This window comes from Martes martes, assembly GCF_963455335.1.
Source record: "Martes martes genome assembly, chromosome: 10".
NCBI classification, from domain to species: Eukaryota; Metazoa; Chordata; class Mammalia; order Carnivora; family Mustelidae; genus Martes; species Martes martes.
The window spans coordinates 58,747,240-58,774,746 of NC_137898.1; the positions used below are offsets into that span (position 1 = coordinate 58,747,240).

Below are 27,507 nucleotides of genomic sequence, written 5' to 3' on the forward strand. Positions count from 1 at the left end.
GCTTGGCTCTAATAGAACCCGGCTTCAACCTGTGTTCATGAGTAACGACAGTGGCTAATGTTTACTGAGTGTGAACCCCATGCCTTGTGCTGTTCTCGGTATTTAACAGCTCCTAACTCAATTAATTCATAGTTACACCCCAGATAGGTCTTACTACTGCCACTTTACAGACGACTTGAGGCTCAGAGAGGTTGTGACTCACCCAGCGTAACAGCATTAAGTCACAAACAGGGCTGATTAAAAGCCAGGTCCAATGGCAATCCTGGCTCCTATTTGCTACCCTAAGGTAGCTGTTCGCAGAGTATACATCACTCGATAAATGTTTGATGAAGATGTTTGATCACTGCCATGTAATGGAAAGATCCCTATCCTAAATTGGTTCTACCCCAACTCCTTGTGTGTCCTTAATGGAGTCCTTTCCTCTGTAGCCTGTATTCCCTGCTGAAAACAGGTAAGTGTTAAAGGCCCAGGGAACTAGATACTTGGAACTGAGAAGAATCTTAGATTTCCAGTTCTACAAACATTTGCTTTGCATGACTTGCCTGAGAAGTCTCCATCTGCAACCAGAACTCAGGGTCCCCCCGACTCCCCCCACCACCTATCCCCAGAACTTCTAACGGCAAGCCTTCCAGAGAGAACCAGCTGGGTACCGCTCAGCTCCACCACTACAAGGGACAGAGAAAAGTTCACTTCTCTGGTGGGCAGCTGCCTGATCCTGGGGGGTGGGATGCTGTGCCTGTGGTACCACTTGGCTGCTTCACCTGGCCAGGAGAATGGCTCATACAGCCTCAGCAAAATGAGCATCTCTTCCTCTCCTTATCATCAGCCCAGTCTATATACTACCTCCAGCTGTCACTGGCCACAACTGGCCACCTGAGTGCCCACTTCCTCCCAGGCTCTGAAACAATGCCCCACGTCCTCCCACTCCTTCCCATTCAGGGTCTATCCCCTTAGCACTACCCTCTCTTCTGTCACACCTGGGCCCCTTCCCTTGCCTGGACCAGGGTCCTGAGAAGCAGAGTCTGTACGGCTCCAGCAACACTGTTCTTTCTCCAGCATTCTCCAGATCCTCCTTAGCTTCCTGCCTCAGGTAGCCATCTCAAGAGAGCAGGGCCCTCCTTCATTAGGGCCAAGTTGGGTAGGAGAAGCATTGGGAATAGGGACTTCCCCCAGGCTCTCAGAGTAAAGTCAATCTCTGAGCCTGTATCCAACAAAGACACTGATCTTTGGGGTGCAGGGAAGGGCCCCCAGCTCAGTGGCGGTAGGGCTGGGCTTCAGCCCTTTCTCACAGACTGCTGATACATGCAGCAAGCTCCTGCCCCTTTTGGGTCTCTCAGTTTTGCAATTTGTAGAATGAGGAAATGGGCCCCTCAATCTGCAACCACCTGACTATAATATTTTGTCTTTATAGACTGCTTGGGAATTTAGTTTCACTCCTGGATCTCATTGGATCCTCCCAAAAACCTCTTTCCATTTACAAACTAGAAGGCTTAGGTTCCCAAGGGTACAGAATTGCCCAAGGTCACACAGCAAGTGAGAGGCAGAGCCTAGGCTAGGGCCTGTGAATCCTAAACCGTCTCTGGTCCTTCACACTGTATTATGCTAGGACTCCGGCTGTGTGACTTTCTCTGACCCGTTGCCCCACTTGTAAAAAACCTGCTGTGAGATAATAAGGATATATGATGGAAAACTAAATAACATTACCAAAAACGAAACAAACCCAAACCCCAAAACCTATCATCCTGCTATGACGATCAAATTAAGAGAGGCAATGAAGGGGTCTGTGCTTTACAAACCATAAGAAAAAGGACAACAGAAAGAACACAAGACCTTCACGCTACTATTTATTTTACTGTTAGCCTCGCTATGGCGCCCCCAAGTGTTGATCCCGAGACGCTCCGGTAGCGCAGGCGCTCTTCGGTGTTTACCGAGGCCGCGAGGTCCTGCCTTTGCGCGTGCGCTTGCCGTCAGGGGCGGCCGAATGGCCCTTAGGCTGCTCCCAGTTGGACGCTGCCTCCAGTCCCTTGGTGCTGGTGGCTGCTCAGTCACTACGGCGCCCTGGCGCCCCCATCGGCTCCACTTTGGCTGAGGCAACGTCACAGCCGCAGAGCGGCGGCGATCTGAGGAGCGGCAGGAAGAGACCCTGCACAGCTGATATCCTTTCTTCCCTGGAGACTCCAGCATCTCAGCCCCCGCTCCATTAAACCCTGGGTGTCCCTCCCGTTACCCCCTCATGGCAGACCGGACGGGACCGCAGTGACCCACGCACTGCCTTATGGGAGCCTTAGTTCAAGCCTAGCACCTTTCCGGAGTTGGAACGCTTTAAAAACTACATTTCCCAGAAGCCGAAGAATAAGAGACGCTGAAGCCCGCCGGGGCACGTTGGGAGATGGAGTCTGGGGACCATAGTGAGTTTGCCCGGGCAGGGAAAGGCGGTGAAGTCGCGGAACCTAGCGCTCTGAGCCGGGGCTTGTGGGCTGGAGGCACGCAGGAGTCACGCAGTAGCTGTTACAGGAAAATAGCGCTGTTAGGGCCGAGTTTTAGAAAGAACACCGCTCGCTAATGTTTGCACCTCACCCCCATCACTCCTTGAAGACTGCCCTCACAGGGATCACCCTCGCTGGGACTCCCGTTTTTCTTACTGCTGTTCAGTGAACCTTTTGTGGTGATGGAAATGTTTTGTATCTGCACTAATACGGTAGTCACTAGTTTGTGGCCATCGAACACTTGACATTTGGCTAAGTGCCATGAAGGAATAAAAATGTTAATTTAAATTAAAAAATATTTTAAGTTTAATATAATTAATCACTTCTTTAAAAAAAAAAAGATTTTATTTTTAGAGGAGCCTGGGTGGCTCAGTGGGTTGAGCCTCGGACTCCTGATTTTTGGCTCAGGTCATGATCTCAGGGTGGTGAGATAGGGCCCCCCCGTGGCCCATCTCAGCAGGAGTCTGCTCGAGATTCTCTTCCTCTTCCTCTGCTCCTCCTCCACCCTTTAAAATAAATAAATCTTTAAAACATCTTATTTTTAAGTAATTTCTACACTGAAGGTAGGGCTCAACTCACAACCCAGAGATCAAGAGTCACATGTTCTACCAACTGAACCAGCCAGGCTCCCCTATTTTGTTGTTGTTGTTGTTAAGTAATCTCTGTACCTAAGGTGGAGCTCAAATTCATGGCCAGATCAAGAGTTGGATGCACCACAGACTGAGCCCGCCAGGCATCCCTGTAATTATCACTTTATTATTTTTTTAGTTTCATTTAAAAAAAAGATTTTACTTGACAGAGAGAGTGTGCATGCTCACACAAGCAGGGGAAGAGGCAGGCAGAGAGAGAGAGGGAGAAGCAGGTTCCCCACAGAACAGGGACCCTGATGGGGCTGGATCTCAGGACCTGGGATCATGACCTCAGCTGAAGGCAGACACTTAACTGATCCACCCAGGCGCCCCTGTAATTATCACTTCAAATTAAAATCTAAATCACCTAGTTGCTAGTGTATTGGAGAGTAGCACAATAAACTAGACCTCCTTAGTAGCATTCAACACCAGTAATCACCCTCATGCTTTGTCAGACTTACACTTTGGTTTTCTTCCTGCCTACTCACTCTTCTGTCTTTACAGATTCCTCTTCCATTGTTTGTCTCTTGAAAACCCAAACATTAGTTCGGACTGTAAAAATCTGCCCTGCTATTTATCAGGCCAGAATAACAGACACGGATAAGCCAGCTGCAAAATTAACAGGATATACTATTTTCCCTAGGACATACAGCAGCTATATCATAACAACCCCCTCCTTTGAGTAACTACCTCTTTCTTACTCATTGAGCAGCTTAATTTTCTAAAATCATAGACTATCAGAAACTTTGCTGCTTAAAATTATATAAGTAAGAGAGAAACTTTTGCCTGGAGTATCTAACTCTCTAAATGGACAAGATTTACAGCCCAGATACAGAGATTCAGATAAGGGATTTCTGAACATAATATATCACATCTTTTTAAACTTGCTTGTTTCTAAGGAAACAGGCCCCTGGCTCCACCTAGCAGTGGATGTTCGCTCCTTTGCACATAGCTCTCTTTTGCTTTGAGCCATCAAAATGTTGCTTCATTTAAGTTTCACCTGATGCTCCTCTCTCTCAAATCCTGTGATGACTCTTTTGTGTTCGGTGGGACACCCCATGGTTCCTCTGGTGTATTGTCTTGGCTTCACTGGACTATGGATTCGTCCCTGATGCTGGTCTTCGCTGACTGGGCTTTGACTGACTGGTCTTCCAGTTTCTGTAACAAGCCCTCTCTTTACCTTGCATACTCTTTGGATGACCTCATTCACTTCCACCCAAAAGCTGATGACCCCACCCCCAGGCCCACCCCATCCGCAATCTCCAGCTCAGGCCTTTCTCCTGCTTCCGAGACATCTCCTTCTGGTTGTTGTTGTGGTTTATTTGTTTTTGTTTTGTTTTATTTTTTCGAAACCGCTCTTCACTGCTGTGTTCAAGTAAGAACTAGGTTCTGAATATCTCTGAACGTTAGATGGGTGGGGACCTTCCTCACCTGCGTCAGGTACCTCTTTACCCACTAACTTCAAAACTGCATCACACTGAATGAGCTGCATTTCACATAGGTCGGCATCCTAAAACCTTTTAAAGTTGGGAGGAATGGAGGGAGGAGCAGGTAGAAACTGGGCCCGAATTACTCTGTCCCTTGTCCCTCATCCTTCAATGAAGGGTGGGGCCTCAATGAGGAAGCTGCAGAGGAGATCCCAACTGTCTTCCCAACTGTCTTCCCAACTGTCTCCTCCTTCTCCTCTTCCTTATGGTCCCCTCCCCGTGAAGCCTTTCCAGTTGGTGTCTCCACCCTTTCCAGTACCTAGTCCCTTTGGCGCCTTGGGAATTTCACAGCCACCTGCCTTCCTGGAGCCTGACGGCCTTCTCCTTGTGCCAACTCGCTGAGGGGCAAGATGGGGCCTGCCTGCTGCCAGGAAGGAAGGTGAGTACTGTGGAAGCTTCTGTAGGGCTGTGTCTGGATTTTTCCTTGACCACATCTGAAATCAAACATACTTAACATCTTGAGGATTGCACTTCCCTGTGAAGGACCCTCTGGCCACTTCCTCCCACTCCACTTCTGCCGTATTTCATCTACCAAAGAAGTTTGTATTCCTCTCATTCACATAACTTTCACCTGACTTTGCAGAACAAAGTGGTCACCTTCTCCTTTCCTGCCCATTTCAAAGCGTTGTACACGCTAGCTCACACTGAATGATGTCCAAATTACAACCCTGGAAGTATGATCACTTTTGAACCTGGTCCCTTAACTTTTGCTAGACTACAGACGGGACAGCATCACGCTCCAAAGGATCGCTGCACGGTCCTACCACAGTATTTTTTTTTTAAAGATTTTATTTATTTATTTGACAGATAGAGATCACAAGTAGGCAGAGAGGCAGGCAGAGAGAGAGAGAGGAGGAAGCAGGTTCCCTGCTGAGCAGAGAGCCCGATGTGGGGCTCGATCCCAGGACCCTGGGATCATGACCTGAGCCGAAGGCTGAGGCTTTAACCCACTGAGCCACCCAGGCGCCCCTTACCACAGTATTTTGAAGTAGCCCTCTAATACTTCACTTCAGGGGTGCCTGAGTGGCTCAGTCGGTTATGTGTTTGCCTTTAATTCAGGTCAAGATCCCAGGGTCCTGGGATCGAGCCCTGCATTGGGGTCTCTGCTCAGTGGGGAGCCTCCTTCTCCCTCTGCCGGCCTGAAACCCCCTGCTTGTGTTCTCTCTCTGTCTCAAATAAATAAAAACTTAAAAAAACAAAAACAAAAACAACCCTAACTTTAAGCAAAATCCTTTAGCTGTACTTTTAAGGTTTTCAAGAATACATGTATAGGGGGCGCCTGGGTGGCTCAGTGGGTTGGGCCTCTGCCTTCGGCTCAGGTCATGGTCTCGGGGTCCTGGGGTAGAGCCCCACATTGGGCTCTCTGCTCAGCAGGGAGCCTGCTTCCCCCTCTTTCTCTGCCTGCCTCTCTGCCTACTTGTGATCTCTCCCTCTGTCAAATAAATAAATAAAATCTTAAAAAAAAAAAAAAGAATACGTGTATCATCACCAGCTTAAAAAACAAATGAACAAAAATCTAAACAGCATACTTGTAGAATGTAATACTCAAATCTTAGTGCTTCCTTATGGTTTCTTTCAGGATTTATTGTTACTATTATTGGGGTTTTTTGGAAAGGGTTGGGAGGGTCTTTTATTATTGTTTTGAAATAAAGAAGTGAAGTTTTTTTCTTAAAAGATTTTATTTATTTTTTTGGCAGAGATCACAAGTAGGCAGAGAAGAAGGCAGAGAGAGAGGAAGGGAAGCAGGCTCTCTGCTGAGCAGAGAGCCCAATTCGGGGCTCGATCCCGGGACCCTGGGATCATGACCTGAGCCAAAGGCAGAGGCTTTAACCCACTGAGCTACCCAGGCACCCCAAGAAGTGAAGTTTTTAAATAACAAAAAAAAGAAAGCCCAAATCACTACACGTTTGGTGAGTGTAGCTTCAGTTCATGTCATCCCAAACTCTGTCTTCCCTGTGAAGCAATAAACAGTGTTTTTATGTGGTGTGTAGGGGAGGTCAGGGGCCCCAGAACCCCATTAGCTATAGATGAACTCATTCCGTTCAAACCCTAAGTGTCTGGACTATTTCACATACACTGCAGTGCAGCTGCTGGGTCCAAGGGGATGCATGTGTGTTATACAGCCCGGGTGCTCTCCCAAGAGGTTAGACCTATCTATACTCCCACCAGAGGAATGATGGTTCCATTTCCCATACCTTTACCAACTCTAAGTATTAACTTCTTTTTTTTTTTTTTAAAGATTTATTTATTTATTTGAGAAAGAGAGAGTGAGTCAGGGGGAGGAGCAGAGGGAGAGAATTTTCAAGGAGATTCCCTGCTGAGCACGGGCTTGATTTCACAACCCCGAGATCATGACCTGAGCCGAAACCAAGAGGGTGTGTTACTTAACCAATCGAGCCACCAGGTGCCCCAAGTTTTAGTTCTTTATATATTCTGGATACTAAACCCTTAATTGCAAATATTCTGTCGGATGTCTTCTCATTTTCTTGATAGTCTCCTTTGATGCACAAAAGTTCTTAATTGTGATGAAAGGCCAATCTATGTTTTCCTTTGTTGCCTGTGCTTTTGATATCATAACCATAAAATCATAGTCATGAAGATTTCTCTCAATGCTTTTTCAAAGAGTTTTGTAGTTTTAGCTCCTAAGCTTAGGTCTTTGATCCACTTTGAATTAATTTTTGTACATGGTGTGAGGTAAGGGTCCAACTTTATTCTTTTGCATATGGAAATCCAGTTGTTCTGACACCATTTGTAGAAGAAACAATTCTTTCCCCATTGAATGAACTTGGCATCTTTGTCAAAAATCAATTGGCCAGGGCACCTGGGTGGCTCAGATTGTTAAGCATCTGCCTTCAGCTCAGGTCATGACCTCCAGGTCCTGGGATCGAGCCCCATGTCAGGCTCCCAGCTTAGCAGGGAATCTGCTTCTCCTTCTCCTTTTGCCTCTCCCCCTGCTTGTGCTCTCTCTGTCAAATGAACAAATAAAACCTTTTAAAAAAATTCATGGGATGAATTGAAATTGGCCATGGGGTGTCTGGGTGGCTCAGTCATTTAAGAGTCTGCCTTCAGCTCAGGTCATGATCCCAGAGTCCTGGGATTGAGCCCCATGTCGGGTTCCTGCTTATCCTGGAGCCTGCTTCTCCCTCTACCTCTGCCCCTTTCCCCGGCTCATGCTCTCTCTCTCAAATAAATAAAAAAATATTTTTAAAAAATCAATTGGCCATAGGTATATGGGTTTATTTCTGGATCTCAACTCTAATCTAGTGGTCAATATGTCTATCCTTTGCCAATTCCACACTGTTTTAACTATTGTAGCTTTGTAATACATTTTGAAGTGTGAAGTCCTCCAACTCTGTCCTTTTTCAAGATTGCTTTGACTATTCAGGACGTCTTATGATTCTATACAAATCTGAGGATTGGTATTTCCACTTCTGCAAGAAAGTCTCTTGAAATTTTGATAGTGTATGGTGTCTTTCTTTTTTTTAAGGTTTTATTTATTTGTCAGAGAGAGAGAAATGGAGAGCAAGCACAAGCAGGGGGAGCGGCAGGCAGAGGGAGAAGGAGGCTCCGCCCAAGCAAGGAGTCCAACATGGGACTTGATCTCAGGACCCTGGGATCACAACCTGAGGCAAAGGTATATGCTTAACCAACTGAGCTACCCAGGCATCCCAGGGCATGTGTCTTTTATTCAGAAATTTTACATTCTGATATGTTTAAAATATCTACTTTTTTGTGATAATTTTTAGGTTTTGGTGTTGTTTAGGAAAGTCTTCCCTATCCCAAGGTTATAGATAAATTACCCTAATTGTTTCTAATATATTTATCATTTGTATGTGTATAAGTCATAATTTGGAATTTACTCTTTTTGCATATGGTGTGAAGTAAGGAATCTCACTATGTATTTTTCTCTAACTGGATAAGTAATTGTCCTCATGTAAATTATTGACTAGACCCCTCTTTCCACTTATTTGAAATTCCACCTTCATCACATATTAAATCCCTACAGGGGAGGATCTATTTCTGGTCTCTATTCTGTTATTAGTCATGCCTATTTCTGAACCAACAGCACACCATTTTCATTATAATAGCTTTCCCCATTCTTAAAATATTTTTTTCTCAGGTATTCTCTTTTGAGATGAGTGTCAGAGACAACTTGTCAAGTTCTATAAAAAAGGTATGCAATTGGGATTTCAGTTGGAAAATAATGAATTCATTATTTGTGTAAATTATATTTTTATTTTTAGTCTTCCCAACATGAAACATTTTATGTATTTTGTTTCATTCAGTTATTCTTTTATGTCCTTCAGTTAATTTAATTGGTTACATTAAGAAACATTAAGTACACAACTGATAAAAACATCCAAATTAGGGGTACCGGGGTGGCTCAGTGGGTTAAAGCCTCTGCCTTCGGCTCAGGTCATGATCCCAGGGTCCTGGGATCGAGCCCTGCATCGGGCTCTCTGCTTAGCGGAAAGCCTGCTTCCTCCTTTCTCTCTGCCTGCCTCTCTGCCTACTTGTGATCTCTCTCTCTCTCAAATAAATAAGTAAAATCTTAAAAAAAAACATTCAAATTAAATTTTGTTGTTCACTTGCAGCTTGTAAATTTTTTTTTAAAGATTTACTTTTATTTGAGAGAGAGAGAGCAGGGGCAGAAGGAGAGGAACAGGGGTAGCAGACTCCCCTTTGAGTGTGGAACCCAACACGGGAGTCGATACCATTACCCTGAGATCAGAACCCTGAGATCAGGTCCCTGAGATCATGACCCAGCCAAAACCGTGAGTTGGACACTTAACTGACTGAGCCACCCAAGTGCCCCTGCAGTTTGTAAAAGGATCATGAGCGCTACTAAGAAATAGATGTATTAAATAATAGAGAAACAAAATACCATAGAACAGCCTGTCTCATCCTGACCGATATGATGGTGTGAGGCAAAAAGTCTCACGCTTGTACTATTTAAATTTTTGGCTGTGTGCATGTGATTTATTTTCCAATTAGATATAGCTACCATTTCGGTTTTTTATTTTCAATTAATTAATTATTGTTTTATAAAGATTTTATTTATTTATTTGTCAGAGAGAGAGAGAGAGAACACAAGCAGGGGAGTGACAGAGGGAGAAACAGTCTCCCTGAAGAGCAAGGAGCCTGATGCAGAACTCAATCCCAGGACCCAGAGATCATGACCTGAGTCAAAGGCAGACGCTTCACCGACTGAGCCACCCAGATGTTCCCTACTATTATTTTTTTAAGTGGGCTCCATGCCCAGCATGAAGCCCAATACACTTGATCTCACTAATCTGAGATCAAGATTGGAGCTGAGATCAAGAGTCAGACGCTTAACTGACTGAGCCATCAGGTACCCAATATAGCCACAATTTTGAATTCACAACTTCTAAGCATTGGGCCATTAAAATTGGTTTTGTATAGTTTTGATGCCACAGCAACAGCAATAAATATTTATGGATCACCTTCTCAGTTGGTGCCACGTCCTGTTCTAGGGCTGAAGACAGTGCCGGGATCAAAGCTGACTTGGTCCTGGCTCTCCTGAATCTTTCAGACAGGCTGGAAAGACAGATAAAAAACAACTGAACAAGCACAGAAAAATGATCCTCTCTGGGAGTGATAAGTGCTCTGAAAGGAAGAACAATTAGATGATGCTGTAGACATTGATTGGAATAAAGCCTATTTCAGATTGGATGAACAGGGAAAAAAAGGGGCTGTGTCAGCTCTTAAAAGATCTGAAGGAAGAGCACCAGGAATAGAGAATATCCCAGGCAAAGGTGCAAAGGTGGAATGAGTGAGGCAGTTATTCAATGTTGTGAATAAGGCTTTGTTCACAGGGTAGAAAGAGATAAGGTCAGAGATGTGAGTGGGACCTTGTAGGCCATGACAAAGGATCTGAGATCTGTTTTGAATATGCTGGATGGAATATGCTGGAAAACCTTTTAGGGGGTTTTAAAGAAGAGTGCCATGAGTTGATTTAGGTTTTTAAACAATCACTCTGGCTGCTGGGATATCCCTAATCCAGGTGTAAATTATAAAACACAGTTGACCCCTGAACAACATGGGGGTTAAGTGCACCGACCCCTGCACAGCAAAAAAGCCACATATAATTTTTCACTCTCCTAAAACTTAATAATTAATAGTATACTGTTGACCAATAACACGAACAGTTGATTAACACATATTTTGTATATTATATGTATTATATACTGTATTCTAATAATACAGTAAGAGAAAAGAACATGTTATTAAAATCATGAGGAAAAGAAAATATATTTACAGTGATGTGGGGCCATGAGCAGATGGTCAAGAAAGAACTTTTGAGATGTTTCTGGTGTAAAAAGGTGCTTTTATTACAGCATTGGAACAGGACCTGTGGGCAGAAAGAGCTGCCTTGTGTTTGTGGGGAGTGACTGATTAAACACTTTTTAGTTAGTGGAGGTTAGAGCAAAAGTGTAAGGAATTTGGAAGCAAGGCCTTCCAGGGGCTTGGGTAGCTAGCTGTTGCTAAGATAAGGTTAGTTACCCCCGTCTAGCAAACATTAGTCTTGACACTCTTCAGTTGTATACTAGTGGGCCATATGCTTGGAAGGTAATTGCTAACATATATCTTCTGGGGGGTGTTTACGGCTGTCAGAGGGAAGTAACACTGACAAGAGCAAAGCTATGGTGGCAAAACATTAAAGAAAGTCCTTGAAGGGACCTGTAGGATTGTTTCAATCTGTGTCTCAGGAATTCTGCCTGGAGACTCGGAGGTCTCAGTAGCCAAGTCACCACAAAGCCTGGCCTTTCTTTTTCTCTCATCATACAGTACCATATTTATTGAAAAAAATCCATAGAGAAGTGGTTCTGCGCAGTTCAAACCCACGTCGTTCAAGAGCCAACTACATATTCTAAAGCACATTAGGTCTCCAAATTATGATTTAGTCACTTTTTACATATATTGTCATCAAATTACGTTTTTCTTACATAATGATGAATGAAACAGCATGTTAAATGTGAAAAATAGGAATGTGTTGTCATATGCATGTTATCTAAGATTTTAACTGAACTTTATAACATAATCTCTTATATTCTAAAGATAGAAGATAAATATTTTTAGTCAAAATCAATCACTTCTTTATCATATTATTGAAAAATGACAAATGATTTCAAATTTCCTAGGAGTATTTTGTGAGTCAAAAGAGGGTTAGGAACCCCTCACCCCAAAACAACTCCTCACTTGAGAGAAATACCACCTCTGCTCCTCACCGCCAAGCAGAGCCCTGTTAACACATTCTTCAATGCACACAGACTCATGACGGTGTCTCCAGGCACCTGAGAGTCAGACAGTCCTAAAAGGAATTCTTCACTGTCACCAACGGGCTCTGGGTCTCCATGGTCATGGAGTCTCCTGGGCATGTCTTCTGGAAACTGTTACTACCTACACTCACTCCTTCAACAGACAGGCTAGGCTTGGAATGTGGCTCAGGTCAGAAAGGACTTCACTCAGTGAAGGGGCAGGAAAGTTTTCCCAGAGGAGGTGGCCCATGAGTAGGAGTCAGGAGGACTAGAGGAGAAGGTGTTCCAAAGGAGCTTGTGCAAGGGAAATGTGGGGGACTGAGCTCAGTTCATGGTGGTTTCAAAGCATAGGAGGGGTACATTGTCCTGGGGTGTCACTGGCATTTACTGCCTTCCAACTCCTGCCACCCATCCCACCATGCACATCTCAAAAGACCCGTCACCTCCACGGCCTGTGCGGCTCCCCTAAATCGCGATTTCTCTCCGTTTCCGCGCGATAGACAGGTCTGCAGTCACTCGCCGAGACCAGGGTGAGGCTGGGTCTGGTGAATCCCTCCTTTCATTCTTCACACCCGGCTTGTCCGCACAGCTCTGGACAGGGGTCTTGCTGGACACGGTTTTATCACAGTTCCCTGCAACCCATGGTTCACCGTCAAGTGTACCTGCAGGAGCTGCTGCTACTCCCCAAGAGGCCGCCCCACGACAGCGAATGGTTGAGCCCAGAGACAGGACACCGGGCTGCCGGCCAGGTTAGCCACCCGCTCCTGTGCAACCTCAGGCCAGCTGCTTCTCCCTTCTGGGCCAGGGATTGCCAGGTGGAATCAGCTGCGGGCCTTCACTCTCAGGGACCTCTATTTTCTGCGAAGAACTGAGCGCCTAAACCGTGCTCTGCACAGGAGCTCTTCTGCTTCCAGCCCTTACACGAGTTTCTGTCCCCTGGGAGTTTTTATACCATCAGACCTCTGCACTTGCTCTTCCCGCCGCCTGGAATCCTTTCCTCTCTCCTCCCGGCCAGCACCGACCTCTGGCAGCCCTCCCGTTCCAACTCAAACGCCGTCACGTCCGAAAGCGGAGCTTCTTCCCCTCAGCCCCTTCCTCCTCCGCGCTTCAGCTCGCCGTCACGCCGTGCAGGCCTCCTGTCTGCGCCGCCTCCCCTCGCGGATCCGGAACGCCTCCAGGGCAGGGTCGTCTCTAGGTCCCTAGCTCAGGGCACGCCCGGGCCGGAGGGTCCGTCGGCGACGTCGGTCACTTCCGGACGCGGTCTCGGCGCGGAGGGGTTAAGGACCCGGACCGGGCGACCGGCCGAGAGCGCGCACACAGGCGTGGGGGAAGACGCCCCGGAGGCCGCGACCTCCGCCCCAGGTCACGGCGGCGGACGTAGGTGAGAACTTCTGGAGCGGCTCTGGGGCGGCTTCCCAGCACATCTGCGCAGCTTTCTCCCCCCGCCCCCACCGGCGGACGCTCTTAGCGCGATCTGGGGAGTCCCCGCCGCGGCCGCCCGCCGACGTCACGGAGTCCCCCAGAGGCCCCGCCCCAGTCGCGCCTCCTTCCCTGGGAGCGGCGCGCCGTGCGGGCGGGACAGCGGCTATGGCGGGGTCCGGGCCCCTCGGCGTGCCGGCCGCCCGCTGGAAACGCCACATAGTGCGGCAGCTTCGGCAGCGGGACCGCGCGCAGAAGGCCCTCTTCCTGGAGCTGGTGCCGGCCTGTGAGTGCGCCGCGGGGGCCGTGCAAGACGGCAGTGGAGGGAACGGGGATCCGGGCGCGGGGACAGGGGGTTGTCTGGCTCCTCGGGCTGAGAGCCGCGTGCAGAACAGCCTTCTCGCCTCGGGATCCGTGGGCCTGGAGGTCCCTCTGACTGTGACGCCCCACCTCTGACTAGCCTCCGTTCCTGCCCTTTCCAGTCCGGACTGCTTAGAGCCCCCCTTCCCGGACCGAGCCCCCCCGGTGCTCCTGCCCTCCTCGCCCCTCAGGGCCCGCCTCTCCCGGACTGGGTTTCCCGGCACGGGTTTGTTAGCTAGTGTTGTTTTTTTAAGGGTCTCTTATGCTCCCCCCTCCCGGGGCAGTTCCCAAGGCACAACCTAGTCGATCCACTTGGTCCCTGTCATCCAGTGAAAGAAGTCCGAGAGCAGCTACTTCTAAACTCTGAATCTCTAGGGAGAAAGCTCAGTCTCAGGCTTTGCCACTGCTAAGTGATCCTGGCTCAGGTTTTTGGAGCATCTCTGTGCTTGGGCAACCCCAGCCTGAGGGAGAAACAGGGGGCTCCAGGCTGCTGGCTGAGACCAAGAAGTCATACTTAGGTGTTTCTGTGGGGTGGGGCGGGGTGGGGGGCTGGTCAGGAGCCCCTATGGCAGTTCAAGCCAGGGTGAACAGTTGCATCTGTGTAAGTGCCCCTGGTCATTCGACGTTGTATGTCCAGGGTCATGGCTGGGGGGATTACAGCCACTATCCCACCAGCTCCAACACTCGTCCTAATTTTGGCTGCTGCTTAACTATCTCCCCCCTTATCCCCTAAACTGAATTTGCAGCTCTTGTCCTGGGCCATTTCCCTGCAACCCTCTAGGCTGCTGGTCCTCTCCCTCGGGGATGTGAGGCCAGCCTCCTGCCTCCAGGCAGCCTCACTTATCCACTGCTCTGATGGACAATGGAACCATCCAATTTGAGGGAGAAGTTACCCCTGGCCCCCAGGAGCTGCAGTCCGTGAGACTGGAGAGACCCAGAGGGCTGAGATCAGACATAATGAAGTTCCAGTTTTCTATGTGGTGTAGAGTGGGTTGTAAGCTTCAGATTTTTCACCCGTAAGTTGGGCAAAACGGCATCTTCTTTAGATTTGCTGGGGGAGGGGGCAGTGCAGTGCCCTGGGGGCTGGGGTGGGGTTTTGTGTGAGAACTAGGCCAGTGACCCCAGCTGAGGTGACAGGCAGGACACTGGGTGAAGGAAAGGAGCTGAGGAGCTAGGCCTGGGCTTACCACACACTGCCCCCACCCCCGGAACTGGTGAGAAAAGAGGAAGTGAGTGTGGTGGGTGTGGACGGAGATATTCCAGGGTCTGTAGCAAAAACTACCAAATTCAAGGAGGTCTGCTGGATAGTTGCTCGAGGACTTTTTCTTCTGGGTTGGGGGAACCTTACCCCAACCCTGGGGAAGACAGGATTGTTTTTCAGAGTAGAAAGTTAGAGCCCCTGGAGGGGAAGTAATTTGCCAAAGGCCAGAGGCAGGTGGACCTGGGTTTATTTCATCACTCTTTGGGGCAAAGACTTGCTGTGGGGCAAGGCTGAATCAATCTCTGGCCCCTTCCTTCCCTCAGGATCCACAGGGGTCGGTGAAGCCAGCCATCTCCTTCCCCTGCAGTGGTTGTCTTTGTCTTCTCCTGGGAGGATCTGTGGGCAGGTACTGGGAGGAGGCTGTGCCAGGGCTGCAGGTCTTGGGAGAGACCACAAACACCTTCAGGCAGAGGCCAGAGTCCAGCCTGCCAGAAGCCATGCCATTCTGCATCCCTGGGCTCCTCCTGCAGCCCTCCCAGCCAGAGAGGTAGGCCTGGAGTCTGCTGGAAATTGTTTTTCTCTGCCCCAGGCTCACCCTCTTGTACCCCTAGATAACCGTCTCCTAGAGAAGGCTGAGTTGCTGGCCTGGATCTCAGAGAAGCTGCAGCCAGAGCCAAATGATGTCACTCCCATTACCCTGCAGGGCCCCTGGTGAGTGTGAGTGTTCCTGGGTACAATGGGCTGCCTATGCCTGGGCCCTGCCCCCACTATGCCGGGTTCATTTTCTCTGAGGCATCTCACTGGTCCCTAGGTGCTACCTAGGGGAGGGAGGGGGTGGGCTCTTGAACCTTCCTCCACACCAGCTGCTTAGAAGGTCCTTTCTCCACCATATTTCTCAGTCCATCTCTGTATTTGTCTCATCTCTTCCCTTCCCACCCCACACTCCTGCCTTTTCCCATCCTCTTTTTTTGTTTCCCTGATCCTTACCTGATGCCTAAAGGAAGGGTCTTGCTATATACTCCAAAGGGGGAGTGAAGATGAGAAGCAAGAGTGGGTTGGGCCTCACAGCTGGGAGGTGCTTCTTCTTCTTTTCTTTTTTTAAAATAAAGATTAATCAGTTTGACAGAGAGAGCTCACTCGTGTGCACACACACACAAGCAGGGGGAGTGACACGCAAAGGGAGAGGGAGAAGCTGGGTTCCGTGGAGCAGCAGCAGGCAGCGTGATGTGGGCCTTGGTCCCAGGACCTGGGATCATGACCTGAGTCGAAGGCACTCAACTGACTGAGCCACCCAGGTGCCCCTGGGAGGTGCTTCTGAAAGAGGGTCCTAGCTAGGGAACCCAAGGCCTGGGGAAATCCCAGGGCAGGGGAGTCATGGGCAGTTCCAGTTTCGGGAGACTTGCTCTTTCCTCTACTGCCTTTCTGGCTTCCACCTTCCTTAGGAGAAAGTTCATGGTTTTGGTTTCAGGCTTTTCATGTTCATCCTGTGGGTGAACGGAGGGACAATGAACACATTCTCTTATTGGTTGGCAGGGAGGAGGACTCGGGGCCTGACTCAGATGAAGTCCCATCACCAACCGCTCTGAGGGTGAAGTGGCAAGAGGAGGAGGAGGGGCTCCGGCGGGTCTGTGGTGAGGTAGGCTGGGCAGAGGTCTGAGAGAGAATGGCCTGGGGCCAGAATCCAGGACTCTGGGGGTAAGGGGATGTGGTCCAAGGGGTCCAGCAAGTGAGGGACATTCCACAAGCTCAGTGCCACAGTGCTCTCCAGCTTGGTTCTGGCAACCCAGGCAGAGGTGGTCTCCAGCAGCAGCTAGAGGATGTGAGGTGAGAGCTCAGAGAGGAGTAGGACGTGCACAAGGCCAGATGACGTCTGTTCCCCCTTCCAGATGGTCCCGGCTGCTCTGTTTGCATCCTGCTCCCCCAACCCCGGGGCCTGGCTCCGGCTGATGCACCGTGCACATGGGCAGACTAGATGAGCAGGGTGGCCCCCTACCACGGCAGGGGGTGCTGCTTCCACCCAACACTGCTGCCCCCACCCTGTGGGGTGTCCTGACTTTGGTTTTGCCACATTGTCCTGGTTTTCTTCTCTTTTCTGTAGCGGTTGCTTCTGCACTTCCTTCCTCCCTCCCTTTCAATGCGGATGTTCCCTGGAGCTTGGGTGGCTTCACAGACTCCTGTCACCTCAAAGACTGTTTGCTGCCTCCAAGATCTGTTTCTGGCCCAGCCTTCTCTCCTGAGCACCACACTATTTGGTCAGCAAAAAGTCAGATTCACCATCTCCCCCACAGTACGTGGCCAGCCGCACATGGAGAGGGGATGCCTGTAGGTGCTGGGCTAAGCCTTGTTTCAGCTAATCCTCCGCAACTCTAGAGCAGGAATTGGAGACTTAGAGAAGTGGAGCCAGGATTTGTGCTCCCTCCCACATGAACCCGCCTTCTGTGATCTCCATTCATTCTTTCAACAAAGATTTATTGGCAGTTGTCATATCCAAGGCACAGGATAAGAACAAGACCCGGCCCCAGGGAGCGTCCAGTCCAGTGGAGGATACTGATAGGCCATAAACACATGTCTGGTGACAGCATGCCACGTTACTTGCCCAACGACTGTGGGAGTGGGGCTCGAACCCAGTGAGAGCCTCTCCCTCAGAGCCCCTGCTGTAGTTGAAGCCTGACATTTGAGGCACTTTCTGGGCTGTGTGATCCTCAAGGCCTGGTACACCTTCGGTTTGCTTCCACTTAACTCTGGGGTTTGTCTCCACAGTCCATGCTAGTGAATATTTGTAGACTAAATGATGGACAAGGTAGACCCTCCACCCCAACTGGTAGTCACCGGACTGGAAACTGAGGCGGCATCTCTGGTCCCTCCTGGCCCTTCATCCTGAGCTAGTAGTCATCAGTTCATGGATCCTGCCTCCAAACCCATCAACTCTGTTGGCATGGCCCAAGTTACCCTCATCTCTTCCTGGAGGACTCCTCCCTTGGCACTCCCATCCATTCTCCATACAGCACTCACAGCAAGAAAGAGAGAGATACGTGTATGTATGTACGTATGTATACACACACACACACACACATGCACACACACATATTTTTTAAGTAGCCTCCATGCCCAGTGTGGGGCTTGAACTCACAACCCTGAGATTTAGCATCCCATGCTCTACCAACTGAGCCAGGCAGGCACCCCCAGAGTGACATAATTTACTAACAAAAAGATCACCCTTTAAAAAAGGCAATACAGACATACAAGGTTGTGAACATTTCAAGAGAACAGAAGCCCATCGAGTAAAGAAGTGGAACCCCCTTCACTATCTCTCCCATTGTCAGCTTCGTATACAACTTCTAGAGCCCTTTAGCCTTCCCAGTGGAGTTCTCCAGCCTCCTGCCACTCTCCCTGTCTCTGAACTCATAGTCCCCTTTGTCTGGGACACCTCAACAAACCCCCTTAGCACTTCCTCCCTGGCCCAATGGCTCCCATTCAGTTCCCATTGGATGTGCAGGGAATGGGGAGTGGCTTTTTCTTTAATTTCTTTAATTTTAATTTCTTTAATTAATAATTAATAATTAATACTGTTTCAGATATTGCAACAAGCATATATCATTATCATTAACTTACTGGGGGGAATAGTTATAGATCATAGGAAGTTGCAAAGATTGGCTGCTTCTTATGTGACTACAGTACACACAATCAGGAAACTGATATTGGTATGAGATGTACATGTATTTCTTTGTCATGGTGTCCCCTATGTAGATGTGTGTGACCAGCAATATACAGCACGATTTCATCACCACAAAGATTTCCCTCTTGCTACCCTTTCTGGCCACAACTCACCCCTCTCCCCCAACCATCCCTAACCCTGCAACCAACCACTCATCTGTTTTCCATCTCTATTTTTTTTTAAATTATTTATTTACTTATTTGACAGACAGAGATCACAAGTAGGCAGAGAGGCAGGCAGAGAGAGAGAGGAAGGGAAGCAGGCTTCCTGCTGAGCAGAGAGCCCGATGCGGGGCTCGATCCCAGGACCCTGGGACCATGACCCGAGCTGAAGGCAGAGGCTTTAACCCACTGAGCCACCCAGGTGCCCCTGTTTTCCATCTCTATTATTTGGATTTTGAAAAACCTGTCTCAAAATACTGTGTCACAAAATAGCAATGAAAGGAAATGACAGGCCAGGAAGCAGAAGTGGAGGTCAGATTGCTCCGTGGTGAAAGGAATTACAAACGTTATGGATTGGGCCAGCTAGGAAGGTAGGCAGGTGCGGGAGCACTCAGACAGGGAGGTGTGTCAGTGCAGGGGAGCAGCCCTGGCCTTGCTCCTCAATCCATCCCTCATCAGGCCCACGTGAGAAGAACACAGGAACAAGTTAGCAACCAGAGCCCCAGCCTTGGTTATTTCCTCATGTTCCTCTTGTCACGCTGGTAGGAACTTCTTCGCCTGAAGTCTGTCTCTTCCACTGACCCCTCAGCTCTAAAAAGTGGGACTCGACCTTCCTCTCTGTGGCTTTCCCAGCTCTTGGTTGAAGGACGGCTGAATGAAGTAGGGGCATAGATGAGCTGACCTTCACCCCCACTGTCGGGCTGGGGGCAGCTCCAGTATTCAGTCTGGCCTCCATGCTCCCACAGCCCATTCTTGTTATTGCCCTGTGTCTCTGCTTAGGGCTCCTGGTTGCTCTCTAGAATCTATGCTTGGGTAGGCCAGGGTTAGAGCGTGGGGAACAGAGCCCACATCCCTTGAACCTTTCCTGTGGACCTGTCCTGTACTTGGAGCATCATGTTAGGTGGCCTGCCACTTGGCTGTGTAACTTTGTCAAGACACATAACCTCTCTGTGCCAGTGTCCTAGTCTGTAAAATGGAGAAAATGGCAGTACCTATCTCCTGCTGTTGTTATGGTGATTAAAAGAATTAGTATGTGTGTAATACTCAACAGGGGCATGACACACATGTGCTCTGTAAACGTTTGCTATTATCTGAAATATTACTCCTCCTAATAGTTCTACATTCCCCGAGGAGGGAAAGTACTATCATTCCCACTTTACAGGTGAGGAAACAGCAGGTTCAGAGAGGTTAAATGACTACCCTGGGGTCACAGAGAAAATAAGTGGCACTGCCAGTACCGAAACTTAGCTGCTAGACTCCAGTGCCTAAGGCCCTTTCACTGTTGCACAAAAACAACAGTGCGTTCCCCTGCACGATCCTAAAGCTGTCTGAGCCTCTGCTTCCAGTTCAGTAAGACGGCGGGTGGCTGGAGTAGCAGACTATTCCACTGGTGTCCGGCCGGGAAGGCGCGGTGGAAGCCCCATCGAGGCGCTCCCGCTCACCTCCCGCCCCCCGACCGCCCCCTCACGCCCCTAGATGGCCTACCAGGTGGTGGAGAAGAGCGCTGCCCTGGGCGCCCTAGAGTCGACGCTGGAGGAGCGGCAAAGCAGGTAGGCGCGGGCCAGCGCGAGGGGGGATCGCGCCCATCTCTGGGTGGCTCGGGGCCATCTCTGCAGGGGAAGAGGGGACGGGGTGCTCCTGAGTGTCTGCAGCAAGGCCCGAGAACTTTCCCCACGTAGTTGGTTGGAGGCTTGGCTTAGCCACCTGTCTGGCCGCATGGGAGGGACCAGTGTGTCGCATCTCTGAGACCGGCGCCACCGCGCGGTGACGCAGGGTCCCCCCTCCTGCAGGCTGGCGGCTCTGGAGGCGCACGTGGCGGAGCTGCAGGAGGCGCGGGCGCTGCAAGCGCGGCAAGTGGACGCACAGCGGGAGCTGAACGCCGCGAAGCGGACAGCCTACGAGGCGCTGCGCGGGCACGCCAGGCTCCAGGAGGCGGCCCTGCGCAGGCTGGAGGAGGAGGCGCGGGACCTGCTCGAGCGGCTAGTGCAGCGCAAGGCGCGCGCCGCCGCGGAGCGCAACCTGCGCCTCGAGCGCCACGAGAAGTGAGCGCGCTTGGCCCCGCCCCTCGGAGGCGCGCCCCTGGGGAGGCGGTGGGCACGGTCCGCGCGGCACCTCTGCTTGCCGAGTCGTGCAGGGCCGGGGTCGGGCTCTCTGGGTGCTTCTCTCCTCCAGGGCCAAGCAGGCGCGGGTGTCCTTGGAGCTAAAGAAGGCTGCCAAGCGGACAGTCAGCATCAGCGAGTAAGAGTGGGGATGCGCCGGGTCCTGCCCGCCCAGCCTCGGCCCAGCCGCTCTAAGGGACCCTTTTTCTCAGGGCTCTGCCTGCAATTCTGCCCCACCCACAACCCGGTCCGCACGAGGCCCCCACGTAGACTGAGTCCACAGGACACGTGCGGACTTGTGTGTTCTGGCCGTAGGAAACAGCACGCCTGCCCATCACACGTGCGCCCACACCGACCCCTCTTCGCCGTGTTGTGCGCTGGAGGCAGGGGGTGCTGGTCCCTTGACCTTCCTGAGTTTCACTCCCTCTCCCAGGAGCCCAAACACTGTAGGCCAGGGGATCAGAGAGGAGGCTGAGACTCTGGCCCCGACTGCTGAGCCCCTATCCCTGAAGAGTGAGGCTGGTGACAAGTGGAAGAGACCCTTCAGGTAAGGACTGTCCCAGGGCTCTGAGCTTGGCCCCACTCTGGAGTCTTCCTCCCGGGCCTTGGGCTGAACTCTTGGGCTGAGAGGAGTTTGGGGAGAGGCTGTAGTACAGCTCAGACCTCCCAGGACGGGTCTGATCTCCAGTGCCTTGAGCTTGGGGTCATTGCCACCTTAGGGACCCCAACGCCTCTTTCTCTCCTTCTCAGGACCAGAGCTCTGGGGGTGGGGCGTCACTCTGGTGAATGGGTGTCACCAGCAGGGAACTGTGGGCAAGGCCCAGGACTCAGCTGTCACAGGCATATGTGTGTCGGCAAAGGTGTGCAAGCATGTGTACTCACAGGGACATGAGAGCACATGTGTGTCCAGCCTTGGGGGAGCATATCAGAGTGCATGTGAACATGTGAGCATGTATAGATGTGAGCTCTCATGGGCTTCTGAGGCCCAAGGATTGGGGTTTCTATCCCTGAGGGCCCCTCCCCTCAGTTTCCCCCATTCGTCTCCATTTGTCTGTCATTGAAGCTGCCCTCCCCACACCCTCACTCAGCATTCACCAACTTGAAGGCTTCTCTTTCAGCCCTTCCTTGCAGGTCACTGGTGTCTGGGCCTGAGGGCAGTGAAAGAACTCTGGGGAGGGCATGGGATGCTGGCCCCCAAAGTCCTGGCAGCCCTGGTGGGCCAAGTCATCCCAGGACACATCTTCTTCTGGACATTTTTGAGGTCACTCAGTGGGCCTAGATTTTACCTCCCTCCATCCCCCAGCCTTGTGCTATTCCAGCTTGAGGGCACCTCACCCTTTCCCCCATATGCCCCAGCTCAGCCTCCCCAGAACTTTTGTCAGGGGGCAGTTCTTACCATCATGGTGGAAACCTCAGGAGACTTTATTGCCAAAACCCTCCCTGCCTCCACCTTCCTGGGACTGCTGGTGGGTCATCCCGCTCTCCTGCTCATGGAGGAGCCGAGTTCTTGTCCCAGGCTCAACGGCCTGTGAGCCTCAGGGTCCCCAGCAGGGTGTAGGGATGAATGGCTGCTGCCCGTACACTCCCTGGCCAGTCCCTTAGCAAGTCTCTCTTAACCCCACCCCAGATCTGCCTCTGCCACCTCCTTGACACTCTCCCGCTGTGTGGATGTGGTGAAGGAGCTTCTGGAGTAAGTGTATGTGTGCACCCACAGGTGTGTGAAGGGTGTGGGCCCCTCAGAGGCCCGTGGCAGGCTTCTGGAGTCCAGGCTTGGTCTGTGTGTGTCCCAATCTGTCCGTGCATGTGTTGCCCAGCTGTCTGTGTGAATCTCTGCTGCTCTCCCAGACCTCATTTCCCTCATTTCCAGGCCCTTACTGGCTGTCCTCCACACTCTGTCCCTCAGCCGTGGTCCTCCCAGGGAACCAGGCTCTTCAGCCCGAGCCTGGATAGGAACTACCACTCAGTTGGGAAATAGGCTGAGATGCGTCAGGACTTGCTCAGGGTCCCAGAGCCAAGTGGCAGCAAGGCTCAGACTGAAACCCCAGTCCAGGGGTTGCCCCACATCCACCAACTCCTCCTTGCCTCTGTGCCCTTCCGGTCTTCACCGGGATCCCTGGGGTCAGAGGCTGGGTTGGGAGCAAGCTCGCTGCCCCCCTGGGTCATGTTCTGCCACCTGTCTTGTCTGCTTTCCATTGTTGCTGCCTTGGGAGCGTGAGACTCCCATGTCAGAAGGCCTTGCCGGATGCCTTCCTCACACCTGCCCCCCCCCCAGTTTCAAGAAGAGGAGAGGCCACTCGGTTGGGGGAGCTCCTGAGCAGCGATACCAGAGCATCCCTGTGTGTGTGGCTGCCCGGCCTCCTACCCAAGTGCAGGATGTGCTGGTAAGGGAGGGACTGCACCACATGCCTGAAGCACCTGTGTGGGGAGTGTAGGCCCCAGGGGTGCTCCACGGAGGCCAGGGAGACAAGGCTGGGCTCCTCAGCTAGAGCGCACATTTCCTTTCCCAGCCAGTGGCAGAACCCTCTCAGCATTTAGTAACCAGGGATAGGCTGGAGAGGGGGGTCAGGAGGCCAGGCAGGGAACTATGGGGAAGCCGTGGGGCTGACAAGACCCAATGTGTGCAGGGGTGTGTGAGAGAGAGCCTGTGAGTGTGTGCAGAGAGGTGCATATGGTGGGGACCAGAGGCATCAGCCTCCCTTTTCCCCATAGGATGCCCACCTCTCCGAGGTCAATGCTGTTTGTTTTGGTCCCAGCAGCAGCCTCCTGGCCACCGGAGGGGCTGACCGCCTCATCCAGCTCTGGAATGTTGTGGGAGGTGAGGGTTTCTCCTCTATGGGCCAACCTCGTGCTTTCTCTCCAGAGCCCACCCTCAGCTTGCTGCTTGGTGGTTGAAAGTCTTAGATCTGTTTGTGTTTCCTCACATGTAACATTTCTGTGGGCAGTGGCCAGATGACCTCTTGGCAAGAGTTCTGGGCTGTGAGCCTCCTAGCTCACAGACCTCCAGGTCTGCGGGATGGGGAGGGCCCAGCTCAGATGGTCCCTGTTAGGGGAAGTGGGGGTCCCTTCTCATTAGATTCTGCAGGGATAGGCCCTTGAGAAGCAGGTCCCTGGGGTCCAGCAGGTGACTACTTCTTCTGGTATCACTTGAACTCTCAGAACTCAGGAGATGAGTGTCAACGGTCTACCCTGTGCTTGTAGAGGTGGGTGTGGTGGGGAGTCACAGTCATTTCCTGGAGGCTTCCTAGAGAAAGGTCTGACCCTGGCTTGCTGTGTGACCTGGGGACAGTCCCTTCTCTCTGGTCCTCTGCAGCTCTGTGAGGTGATCACCTGCCCCCAGAGCCCCCAATGGCAGTTTGGGAAGGCGCAGTCTCCAGCCCAGGCCCCCAGAATTCTTTCCTCTAACTTGGGAGAGACTAATCTTCCCAGCTCCTCCTCTTCGTGTGGTTAGTGATTTCATTTCACCTGTCCTTTTCCTGGTACCCCCAGGTCGTCTGGAGGCCAACCAAACCCTTGAAGGAGCTGGTGGCAGCATCACCAGTGTGGACTTTGACCCTTCGGTGAGGGGACTTAGTTAGCCTCAGTGACATGGGATGCCTGTTGCGAGGGCTCCCCAACCCGCTCTCCACACTGGGCAGCTGGGGGCTCTGGGACGTAAGGGAACATCATGGGTGTCCTAGAACCAGTCCGTCTGGCTGCTACACAACTCTTCCCTGGGCCTGGAGGCTGCTCTCCCTGCCTGGATGATCTGGGAAGCTCTAAGGCAGCCCCTGCCCCAGCTCTCTGGCCTGAGGGATGTTGCTTATGTCCAGGTCCAGGTTAAGGGCCTTCGCCTTCCCCTTCCATCTTTCCAGGGCTCACAGGTATTAGCAGCTACTTACAATCAGGCCGCCCAGCTCTGGAAGGTGGGGGAGGTACAGTCCAAGGTAAGGCCTGACTGAGGAGGCAGCCCTGGGGGTCAGACGTCATGCTTTGGGCCCTGAGGGGGGTGTTATGGGGTCTTGGCCATGTCCTTGATCCATACGTGGGATGGGGGTGGGCAGGAGACACTGTCTGGACACACAGACAAGGTGACAGCTGCCAAATTCAAGCTAACGAGGCACCAGGCGGTGACTGGGAGCCGAGACCGGACGGTGAAGGAGTGGGACCTCGGCCGTGCCTACTGTGAGGCCCAGCCCCTACCTCCCCCTCCCTACCTGCTGGTACCCCCAAACCGGGTCAAGGATTTCTCAGCCTGTGCTCTGGGAATGGTTCTAAACTTCACAGGCATTTGGGGTGAAACCTCCCATGGCCTCTCCTCTGCCCCCCCATCGTGCTTTCTGCCTGGTTTCTTGGTGACCTCAGGCTTTGGGCGGGGAAACGGGACCTGGCTTCTAGTTTGGGGAGGACAGGTACTCCTCTGGGGCTTTTGGACCTCAGCTTCTCTGGATGTCCTGTGGGATGGCTTCCAACAACCTTTTTCTGAGGCTAGGGCTCTGCTCCTTGGTCCCCAGGCTCCAGGACCATCAATGTCCTTTCCTACTGTAATGATGTGGTGTGTGGGGACCATGTCATCATTAGTGGCCACTATGACCAGAAGATCCGGTTCTGGGACAGCAGGTGACAAGCATGGGCTGTGGGTGGTTGAGGCATGGGGACAGGCTTCCTGTGTTCTCTTTCCTTTCTCTGGCCATGCAGCCACAGAGGCACCTCAGGGAAGTGCTAAGTGTGGCCCCTTGAAGGCTCCGCTGCCTCTGGGGACCTATGGCACCTTTTTAGTGGCTCTTGGTACAGCTGTTGGACTCGGCCTGGGCCTCACTAACCAAAATGGAGGAGCCCCCTTTTCTACATAGTTACTACTTTTTAATCAAAGGAAACAAAGTTCTAGTTGTTCTTTCACTTTAGAGCCCAGCACTGGGCTTGGATGATTTATAAAAGCCAGTGTTGGAGCCAGCGCCAAGCCTGTCTCTGGGTGCTCCTTCCGGGTGTGTGGTGACTGCTGTTGGAAACCCTCTGCTCTCTCACACGCTGAAAGGCAGCTCTCATTCTTTTCTCTCCAGCACTTATTTTAGTGACCCAAGGGTTTCAAGGCCCCAGCTTCCATTCAGAGGCTGGCTAAGTTCCTCTGGGGGCTAAGTTCCTCTGGGAGGGGCTGGCCACAGTGGGAGAAGGGAGATCAGTCAGCGGCAGCCCTGGCCCCAGTGATCTAAGACCCGGGGGCACCCCTTGACTTTGTTAACCTGTCACGAGTGGCCTCGGTGGGCTGTTCCTCATCCCTACCTGTTTCTAATCCTCAGGGTCCCCTGCTGCACCCAGGTCATCCCTGTGCAGGGCCGGGTCACCTCCCTGAACCTCAGCTATGACCAGCTGCATCTGCTCAGCTGTTCCCGAGATGACACGCTCAAGGTCATTGACCTTCGTGTCAGCAATATCCGCCAGGTGTTCAGGTACCTGCCGCGGGCTCCCTGACACTATGGCTTTGGCTGGGGCAGCTGGGTTTCTCATCCTTTGTTAAGGGCCCTTCTGGACCTGTCAGTGGGGGACCCATCCTGGAGGCCCTTCCGGACCAGGGCCTGTCGAGGTGCCCCAAGCTCTTGATGGAGGGAGGAAGCTTCTGAAGCTCCTGAGGGCAGGGACCAGTGGCCATGTTCATTCTGACCCTGATTCTGTGTGTCCTCAGGGCTGATGGCTTCAGGTGCGGTTCTGACTGGACCAAAGCTGTGTTCAGGTGTGTCTGTAAGAACGCAGGCCTGTCCCTAAGTGTGCCCCACCTGACCGTGTAGGTCCGTGTCTGTATGGACACGTCTGTGTATGCATGTGTGTGTCCTCACCTCTGGTCATCCCTTGCTTGCTCTGCTGTGGCCACTGCAGCCCGGACAGAAGCTATGCGCTGGCAGGTTCCTGGGATGGAGCCCTTTACATCTGGGATGTAGACACCGGCAAGCTGGAGGGTAGTCTGCGGGGACCCCACTGGTGAGCATGGCCCCCACCCCCCCCACCTCAGCCACAGGGCCAGTGCCCACCCCTACCCCCCGACCCCCGGCCCCAGGGCTGCTCAGCCAGTTCCGAGTTATGACATGCTTGGGACCCTGGAGTCCCCAGCCCTTGTCCCCACATCCTCCCCCACCCCTGAGCCCTTCTTAGTTCGCAAGGTTCTTTCCTGTGTGCACAGCTCTGTGAGCCCATTTTATAGGTGGTGAGGCAGCAGGCTCAGAGAGAGCCTCAAAATTCCCGGTTCCCATAATGAGGGGCAGAACCCAGGCTGCAGGTCCAGCTTCTGATGCCTCCCTGAAGCCTGTTCCTCCCTCTCCTCAGCACTGCTATCAACGCTGTGGCCTGGTGTGCCTCAGGGAGCCATGTGGTGAGCGTGGACCAGGCCAGGAAGGTCGTGCTCTGGCGCTAGTGTCATGACTCCTCCTGCCAGGACTGGAGCTCGAGTCTGAAGCCCAAAGCCAGAGGACAGCTTCCCACTGCTCACAGGGCTCCAGAGCAAGTGGGGCTGGGGGTTGGGGGGTGACCTTGGGGCATTTAATGGGGAATAAGGCCTGGCAGGACCTGGCCTGTCTGTTGAAAAAAAAAGTTTGTGTGTGTGTTGGGGGGGGGAATTATAGTATTTTTGTTTGTTTGTTTGTTTTAAATCTCTGATTTCTTACTTTCTTTGACATAAGTGAAAAAAAAATTGCATCTAAACTGG

At 51.6% G+C, this 27,507-nt stretch overlaps 1 protein-coding gene and 1 long non-coding RNA gene across 4 annotated transcripts; one reads left to right on the forward strand and one right to left on the reverse strand.

Moving 5' to 3' along the window:
- Nucleotides 1-1,827: 1,827 nt before the first annotated feature.
- On the reverse strand, nucleotides 1,828-13,391 carry LOC308350594. Its single transcript, XR_013967548.1, has 3 exons — nucleotides 12,326-13,391; nucleotides 10,068-10,161; nucleotides 1,828-2,505 (listed from the first exon to the last, which is right to left on the reverse strand). It is a non-coding gene; the product is annotated as an uncharacterized lncRNA (long non-coding RNA).
- On the forward strand, nucleotides 13,199-27,507 carry ATG16L2 (autophagy related 16 like 2). Of its 3 annotated transcripts, none has more exons than XM_080816048.1 (18): nucleotides 13,199-13,263; nucleotides 15,474-15,573; nucleotides 16,396-16,498; nucleotides 20,215-20,288; nucleotides 20,529-20,780; nucleotides 20,911-20,976; nucleotides 21,271-21,384; nucleotides 22,465-22,527; nucleotides 23,110-23,218; nucleotides 23,547-23,652; nucleotides 24,324-24,394; nucleotides 24,689-24,760; nucleotides 24,878-24,998; nucleotides 25,328-25,433; nucleotides 26,111-26,260; nucleotides 26,494-26,541; nucleotides 26,685-26,786; nucleotides 27,129-27,507. In XM_080816048.1, the coding sequence occupies exons 4-18, from the start codon at nucleotides 20,215-20,217 to the stop codon at nucleotides 27,214-27,216; spliced, it is 1,542 nt and encodes a 513-aa protein (XP_080672174.1). In that variant the 5' UTR covers nucleotides 13,199-13,263; nucleotides 15,474-15,573; nucleotides 16,396-16,498; the 3' UTR covers nucleotides 27,217-27,507. The 3 variants fall into 3 exon arrangements, with proteins under 3 accessions (XP_080672174.1, XP_080672173.1, XP_080672172.1); XM_080816047.1 differs by lacking the exon at nucleotides 13,199-13,263 and adding an exon at nucleotides 13,309-13,587; XM_080816046.1 differs by lacking the exons at nucleotides 13,199-13,263; nucleotides 22,465-22,527 and adding an exon at nucleotides 13,459-13,587.

What these genes read in the sequence shown, in the direction of transcription:
- ATG16L2 (XM_080816047.1), top strand. Translation starts at nt 13,470, where the DNA reads ATGGCGGGGTCCGGGCCCCTCGGCGTGCCGGCCGCCCGCTGGAAACGC. An exon ending in CGGACAGTCAGCATCAGCGA is followed by an intron (nt 20,977 to 21,270) that starts GTAAGAGTGGGG and finishes TCCCTCTCCCAG; the next exon opens with GAGCCCAAACACTGTAGGCC. An exon ending in AATATCCGCCAGGTGTTCAG is followed by an intron (nt 26,261 to 26,493) that starts GTACCTGCCGCG and finishes GTGTGTCCTCAG; the next exon opens with GGCTGATGGCTTCAGGTGCG.